This window comes from Anarrhichthys ocellatus, unplaced genomic scaffold, assembly GCF_004355925.1.
Source record: "Anarrhichthys ocellatus isolate YVR2014 unplaced genomic scaffold, GSC_Weel_1.0 scaffold13, whole genome shotgun sequence".
Classification (NCBI taxonomy): domain Eukaryota; kingdom Metazoa; phylum Chordata; class Actinopteri; order Perciformes; family Anarhichadidae; genus Anarrhichthys; species Anarrhichthys ocellatus.
This window is the reverse complement of record NW_022280043.1, coordinates 2757096-2764767: the sequence shown is the minus strand read 5'-3', so window position 1 is coordinate 2764767 and position 7672 is coordinate 2757096. Positions and strand designations below refer to the sequence as shown.

General features: G+C 41.5%; 1 protein-coding gene across 1 annotated transcript in view; it reads left to right on the top strand.

Annotated features, from left to right (window-relative positions):
• The first annotated feature begins 228 nt into the window (after positions 1–228).
• mindy3 (MINDY lysine 48 deubiquitinase 3) overlaps positions 229–7672 on the top strand; it is a 19346-nt gene continuing 11902 nt past the window's right edge. Inside the window, exons 1-11 of the mRNA XM_031852523.1 lie at positions 229–323; positions 869–1204; positions 1607–1686; positions 1951–2011; positions 2098–2280; positions 2413–2464; positions 3198–3312; positions 3542–3615; positions 3770–3849; positions 4073–4143; positions 5016–5096. Coding sequence (XP_031708383.1) covers positions 1111–1204; positions 1607–1686; positions 1951–2011; positions 2098–2280; positions 2413–2464; positions 3198–3312; positions 3542–3615; positions 3770–3849; positions 4073–4143; positions 5016–5096 — 891 coding nt within the window. The 5' untranslated portion in view covers positions 229–323; positions 869–1110. The remainder of the gene's footprint in view (positions 324–868; positions 1205–1606; positions 1687–1950; positions 2012–2097; positions 2281–2412; positions 2465–3197; positions 3313–3541; positions 3616–3769; positions 3850–4072; positions 4144–5015; positions 5097–7672) is intronic.

The window sequence follows — 7672 nt, the reverse complement described above, 5'->3', positions numbered from 1 at the left end:
AGTTTTAATTGTTTTTACCCAAGACGCCGTTAAAGCGCGCTTTAAATGAATTAAACGGTTCCTTGTTTGTGGGCGGGTGCTCAATATGATTGACTAGCTTGTAGGCCAATGAGGTAACTCCTTGAAGCTGAACCCCTTGACGCATGACGAACTTTCTGTATTTCAACCAATGGGCAGCTACGTCAAAATGTACGCACACTTTTTTTTTTTTTTTTTTAACAATGCTGTTGTAAATAAACGATTGACAGAGACGCTGCTGATAGTGAAATTGCTACCAACATATTTTATCAATCCGGATTCACGTTACTCGACTGTGTATCAAGGTAAATAAGCTTTAACGCCATCGAACTTAACGGCAAACCGTATGAAGTCATACAACAACTATCGGCATAGCTACAGCGTGAGAGGTAACTGAATGACAATGAAAGAAATAGCTGCTAGGAGTAATGCTAATGCTAACTGCTGACATTATCAAGTCAACTCAGCTCTTTTAAAACAATAAGTAACGCCGTTATTTCACTATAGTTTAACGAGTTAACAACGCCTCGGCAGAAAATAAACTTGTTAGCCGTTATCTTGCTCTCAGTACTTCATTGCTAACCTCGCGCTAGTGCCAACTATTGGACGTTAACACAACTGTTAGCTTTGTCGGTTATTACTACGAGAGAGTAGGCTATATATATATATATATATATATATATATATATATATATATATATAAATAAACTAGCTATATCGCGCCATTGTCGCCTTATGCAATAAATCTTTTATTATCTTAATTAAAATTATCTTTAGTTTAAATTATCTTTTAAAAAGTGTGTTCCCCTATAGATAGTGACATTAATGCTTTTGTCCCATTACTTCGTAGGCTTGTGTGGCTACGTTGATGTCATTCCCACCCGCCAGTTTGCTGCCAGCCACTAGAGTCGGACTGTGTCGAACAGCACAGGTAGCTTGTGGCCAATGTCACAGGCTCCACCTGTCGAGAGAAGGGGACTATCAAAAGAAAGCTCAGAGAAAGCTACCAAGTTGGCCCTCAACAACAGACTTCTCTTGTTTCCTTGTGGCTGTTGGACTGAGTAGGGGACTCACCAGCTGTAAAGAATTGTCATGTTGGATTTAAATAAAGAAGTGGTGGATTTGGTTTGGGGGAGACCCTCTAGTGGAAGAGTGTCTGCCTCCATCTTCCGTAGATGGACCCAAGGTATGATGCTTTGTTTCTGAATTATTATATGAATTAAAGTGTTTTTTCGCAGAATGGGAAATACACTCAAGACCAGGGTAGTTAACCCATGTGCAGTTGAGAGCAAAGTGTATCCCGGGTTTTAATTCTAACCAAAAGAGTACAGCAGGTAATTTCTCCTGATAGATCCTCCTCTCCAGCTGAATGAAGGTCAGATAAGTAGAACAATACAATTCTGTCGTGTAGTGATTCAGTGTGAATATTGCACATGATCCTGCTCTTCAGTTTAGCCGGTGGTCGTCAATGTGAGCATGCATGCACTTGTGGCTTTTTAATGTGTGCAGGATGAAAGTGTCTAAAACAAACAGCCTTATTTGTTGTAGCTGAACATTTTTAAGGTTGTCTTGATTGTTTTTATTACAGGATTTGTTTTTTGTGAGAATGAGCAAACTGCACTGGAGCAATTTGAAGGAGGGCCCTGTGCTGTCCTGGCACCTGTCCAGGTATGGTCTAGCTCAACATCCTTGAAGTATTATCAGGGCCCATTAACAGTTTCCATTTACTCCCATTTTACAGTCAGCCAGCTTTTACACCTGGCGCACTTACTTGGTAACTTAGTCTGTGAGTCTTATAGCTGTATGCATTGGTGGCAATGCTTAATTGACTAAAAAAAATGATTGATCACACACAAATAAAGTACACACAAAAGTCTGTGAGAGTGCATCAAAGTGCACCATGGAATATTTTGTGTTTGTGTTTCTTTACAGGCTTTCCTCCTAAAGAACATGCTCTTCAACAGAGAGAGTTCCAACTGGAGACAGATGACGGGTAGATTGTCCACACCTTGTGCTATTGTTTTAAATATTTGTGTGGCTTGTTATGTCATCTATCTTTTATGTTTGTGTCTGTTTTAGAAGAGGATCAGAAAACAGCACTGTGTTCCACGCTGAGTGAAATCCTGGAGTCTGCCTGCTCCAGCCCCTCCACAGGGTTCTGCCTGGTGACTTGGGCCAAGGGACAAAGCCCACATACTAGCACACAGTCACAAACACAGGACATGCCAGAGAGCAGCCAGCCGCCACAAGAACAGCAGCCCAGTGAGTCCTATGTCTGTCACACTCAGAATGACGGTGTACAAACAAATTCTTACTGATCCATTTAACAGTTTGTAGATTTTTTTCTGTGCCATGCTCTGATGTTACCATGTATGTGTGTTTTCATGTGCCTAGCTGCTTTGGCTGCTGAGGACCTTGGCTTTGAGCAATTTCACAGTGCTGTCCAGTAAGTGACTGCAGATAACACCTTGCATATTTATACTCGTATCTGTCTCTACCTCCAAGCTGTCTCTACTGTGGGTTTCTGGAGGGATTAATAAGACCTCACAAATCCTTGTTTTACCATTGCCATTATGCAGTACTGGGATAGAGAACTTCATATTTCTCAGATTAGTATCAGCGAAGGGGATAGGTGGTATTTGATTCATCTAGTCTGCAAGAATTGGCTTTCACATTGAATTGGCTATTTCACTCTCACAATTTGCAGACTCAGCACTTTCACTGATTGCCTAGTTAAAAACAAAAAACTACCTTTTCCCAACCCTTCTCACACAGTTAATGTCTGTCACACACACCCAGACTAAGTGTATGCAAGGCTGCATTGGCCAGTGGACATATTGATTTTCCATCACACAGCATACTGGCAGCTGAGACCACGGTCAGCAAAAAGCAGTGCTGACTCACAGTAATGAAGTTCATGCTATCTATGACCAACAACTCCACTTGCAAGCTTTCCAGGGTGGGGCAAAAGAGGGTAGTGGCTCCAAATAGACAATATTAGATTTTTCTTTGCCCTCTGATGCATTTAATTGATTTCTTCCACATTTTGAAAGTTATTTTTACCAAGTAGACATGACAAATACAAATAATACATCAGTCTCATTGATCCCAAAACCCAACAAATCTTCTGTTTTTGGATTGTTTCATAAGTTAACCTGATGTTTGTTCCCATCCGGCAGTAAGTGGACTGTGACGTCAGTGTCTGGTCTCAGAGAGGAGGTGTTGTCTCTCTGCCACACCTGGAGGGGGTGCTGTGGAGTCCTGCTATTCCTCTACTCTGTCATCCTCACCAAGGTAAAGAAAAGGCTAGATAGAGAGATGGATATAAATATTAAGTACTGATTGGCAATGTTGTCTCTGATAGCATATTTATAACGTGATAATCAAATAAGACATTTTTAAAAATCTGTTGCAGGTAATACGATTTTTATTGTGTTGTATCATTTTTAATCATTTTTCTTTTGTGTTGCATCAATGTTCAAATACACAAAAAATGAAATGCGGACTTATCTCTTCTGTGCAGGGCATGGAGAATATCAGAAATGAGATCCAGGACACGATGGAGCCTCTCATAGACCCTGTGCATGGCCATGGCAGGTATTAAAACGCCTTTCTTCATTAGTTGCACAAAAAAAAGTTAAACGTCATTGCAAGATCTTTCTTTGTGTGGTTATGTTGTGTTAATCTAATGTTGGATATCTTTTGTTTTCTCTAAATCTCTTGATGTCTCCTTTCTTATCTATCTTTTCAGTCAGAGCCTGGTGAACCTCCTTATCACTGGCCATGCTGTCTCTAATGTCTGGGATGGAGACAGGGAGTGCTCTGGCATGAGTAAGAGTTACTGCATCCGCACAGACGCACCATATTCACACAACAGACATGCTCATACATCAAACTTACAGAACTCAGTTTTGTGGTACCAGATTTACATTTATCCACCAGAGGGCAATACATCTTACATCCCACAGCAGTGTGCAACAGGCATAAATTAATGCCAGTTTGATGTAATTTAACAAATTCTTATTTTGTTCTTTTTTTCTCCCCGTCGTCGTAGAACTTCATGGTCTTCATAAACAGGCATCAGTTGGCTTCCTCACGCTTATGGAATCTCTCCGCTACTGCAAGGTACAGACTCATACAGGTTCCCAAAAGATTATGCAAAAGCAAAGATTGTTCATGGCAAATACACATAGGACTAGTAGATCCTTTTTTGAAGACTCTATGAATTGAGACATCTACTCTATAAGCAGAGAGAGTGCTTGGAAAACAAATAAACAAATGAATGCTCTCTGTTACTAAGATGTGGGACATGTCCAACATTTGAACACAAACCACAGTGAGAGCTAACGTGTGAACATATGTGTTTGGAGGAAACCGGCCCAACAGACTAATTGTAAACCCTCTCCTACTCCTTCTCACTACGCTTTTATTTTCTGGCACACATGCAGTGTACTAAACATAGATATTTGTAAATACATGTAACGGGACATATTCGTCTTGAAAACAGGAATCATGTTTGGAATTGGAATTTATTTATCATTGCCAAAATAAGTAAGCTAAAAAAAGTAAGTAGCGATAACAAGTTAAGAGCAAGTAGATGTCTGCCAAAGAGGGCTGTTAAGAGTGATTTAAGAGCCCAACTCATATCAAATAAGGAGAGGTATGCTCATATCTACGCTGTTCATAAATTTGGTTTGTTCGTCTCTGGCAATCAAGTTCAAACTGCATATGTAGATCAGTAATAAGAGAAGATCCAAGTGAGAATGAGTTAAACATTAACATTTATGGTTTCCATTTCATTAAGTACTATTTGTTCAGGATCCGGAAAGTTATTATGCTGTTCATGTACTGTGACATGTAATCTCTGTTCAAATATTAATGTACGTGATGAAAAGCCTGATGTTAATCTTTTAGCAATTACTGATTCATGATGAAGATGACTGAAAATAGATACTCATTTGTTGCACATTCCTTTATTGTGTGCGTGTGTGTTTCAGGTCGGGGCATTCCTCAAGTCTCCAAAGTTCCCTATTTGGATCCTTGGCAGTGAAACTCACCTCTCTGTGTTTTTTGCCAAGGCAAGTTCAATACACTCATCCACAAGAAACACATATTTCACTTGCAAAGACACACAGTGCGTAATGTGAGCCAGTCTCCTCAGCAGGTAGGGAAAACCAAAATATGTAATGTGCTTAACCGATTTAATATAGTGCAGGTCAGATATCACTGTGGGGGAAAAAGAGGGGCAGGAGGGGAGGGGAGGGAAAATGAGTGCAGGAGATAGTCATATATGGCCAGTGCTGATCTATCCAGCATTAAGGGGGGGAAAACAAGTGCACACTTTCATCTCCATGCTCTCTCTTTCTCACGCACATGAAAACACACAATTCAAGTTTCTTAACCATCTGTGATCAACTAAACAATGTGTTCGTAATGTATGACGGTAATCTAAACTGCTGAATTGGGGCTCCAGCGAGAGCTTCTATTACAGTATACTTCTGTCTACCCTCACTGTTGGGTTCATTTCAACAATATGGATATCACACATTTTTCTGTCCTAGCACTTGTTCATAAGAAACAACACTCAGGAACTAAATAACTAACAGTCCCTTCAGCGTATTCATGTTTGAGCTTCTACTGCATCTCAAGAAATGTTAAGAAAAGGAAAATCAGATGGAGATTTAGAAGCAGCTGCTTGGTTTGAGACGTGTCCAAAAAAGCAAGACACCTGTCTCAAAGGGAGTAAAGGTCTCGTCTCCTTCATGTTTTTGGATGACGTACGCAAGTGTCTGCATGCAGTTGGGCAAAGGAAGTACAATGGGAATGCAATAGCAAAGGTTAAACGTGAGCATTTGTGATCGTGTCCTCAATCCAGTCGTAGTTATCATGTTTAATAGCCACAGATCATCCAGTGTTTCGATTGAACGAGCGACCATGTTAACTGGTGACTCTCGGTTCAATGCGTCCTTGGTTGCTCTGAGGGACGGCAGCTGTTGAAAACACAAACGGAACATGTGGGTGTCCTCGTAAAAAAAACAACCCTCAATCAATTTTAATTTAATTATCCACGCCAACCATTTACACAAGTTACTATGAACAACCATGGACGCATTTGGCTGAAAGTCACCAATTAACACAGTCACTCATTAAACTGAAACACCTGTTGCTCTGAACATGTGACATCCAAACATTGTGACGCTGTTAACAGTTTTAATTAAATGTTAAAAGCTTGCTAACTAGCCTGGCTGGCTGGGGCAAAACACTCTTCTGATGCCAACATGCACAAGCATATGTTTGACGTTCGGTCTGTTATAGTAATAACAAGGGCTTGAGTCCAAATGACTGCTCTGTTCAAGTTGTTGCATTCTGGATGCTTGTGTTTGACAAATGTGAGATTCTGTGCTGCGTAGTGTACTCTTGAGCTGTAGTTAGCTTTGTGTGAAAGGAAAAAGGGTTCCTGGGCTCTCTAAAAGGGCCATGAAGTCCTGCAGCATCAACTCGGATATGCACTATGCCACAAGGTATAGAATGCAGTACCTGATTGAGGTCAACCCTACTGTTGTCATTTTGATTGAAACCTTGGCTCTTGGATAGAAGTTTCATCAGATCGCTGTACTAGTGTGGATGTGTGTACACAGTTTGCACTCAGACAAGCATATTTATCATCTCTATCAGTGAACACGTAACACGATCCATTGCTGTAGCCTGTGAAGTAAGCTGGTAGGTTGGGTCGATTCTCCCTGCTGTTGTGAAAATGGCACCAGAGAAGCAGAAAAATCACCAGGCAATCATCTCCATCATAACGCCACACCCTTAATACAGCATTGATTAAAAGCTCCGTTACATGCATTAAGCTCTAGCCTGCCTGTGCGAGTAGATCATATGTTGGCTCAGTGATGAACCAAAGTCGTCATGCATGCGCTGATGACCAGACTTACCGATTGCTACAACTCCCCCTGGCACTAGTGACATGTTCACATATACACACACACATTCCAGAGCCCGGGGAACCTAATCCTGATTAGTATTAGTGTGTGAGGGTGTGTGTGTTTGTGTGTGTGTGTGACTTCAGGTGGATGGCTTCCTGTAGGGAATGTGATTCCAGAGTTCCCATCTGGATCCATTTGTCCCATTAGCGTATGGGAACGCACTTAAACACACATGCATGCATATGAGCTGACGCTACACTATGCCGCCTCTAAAACTTTGAGCCTAAGGAGGGGGGGGCGACATGGGGGACCGCACTCAGTGTGACCCTGTCTTCCTTGAAAGGGAATCAATGTTTGGAGCTAATTTGAAACACGCTGAGATTTCCCAGGCTTGGTGATACAAAAATACACGCTACCTGGTTATGTAGCTTTTAGCTCCGATACACAGAGCCATCCCCACAAAAGCAGAAAACCTGATCCCTGCTTCTGATGTGTCAGCGGCTCCTTCTGTCTGCCATCGGGGACGGGTGTGTATTCCCCTGGGTCGCTGTCAGTGTGTGACTGTGGCTTTCAGACCATCAGCTTAATAGCATTAGTGTTTTTTATCTAATCTACCTACACAAAGGCCATTCCACCAACTCTGATCCCTACCCACAACACCCCCCATATTCTCTATCCTGTGTGTGTGTGTGTGTGTGTGTGTGTGTGTGTGTGTGTGTGTGTGT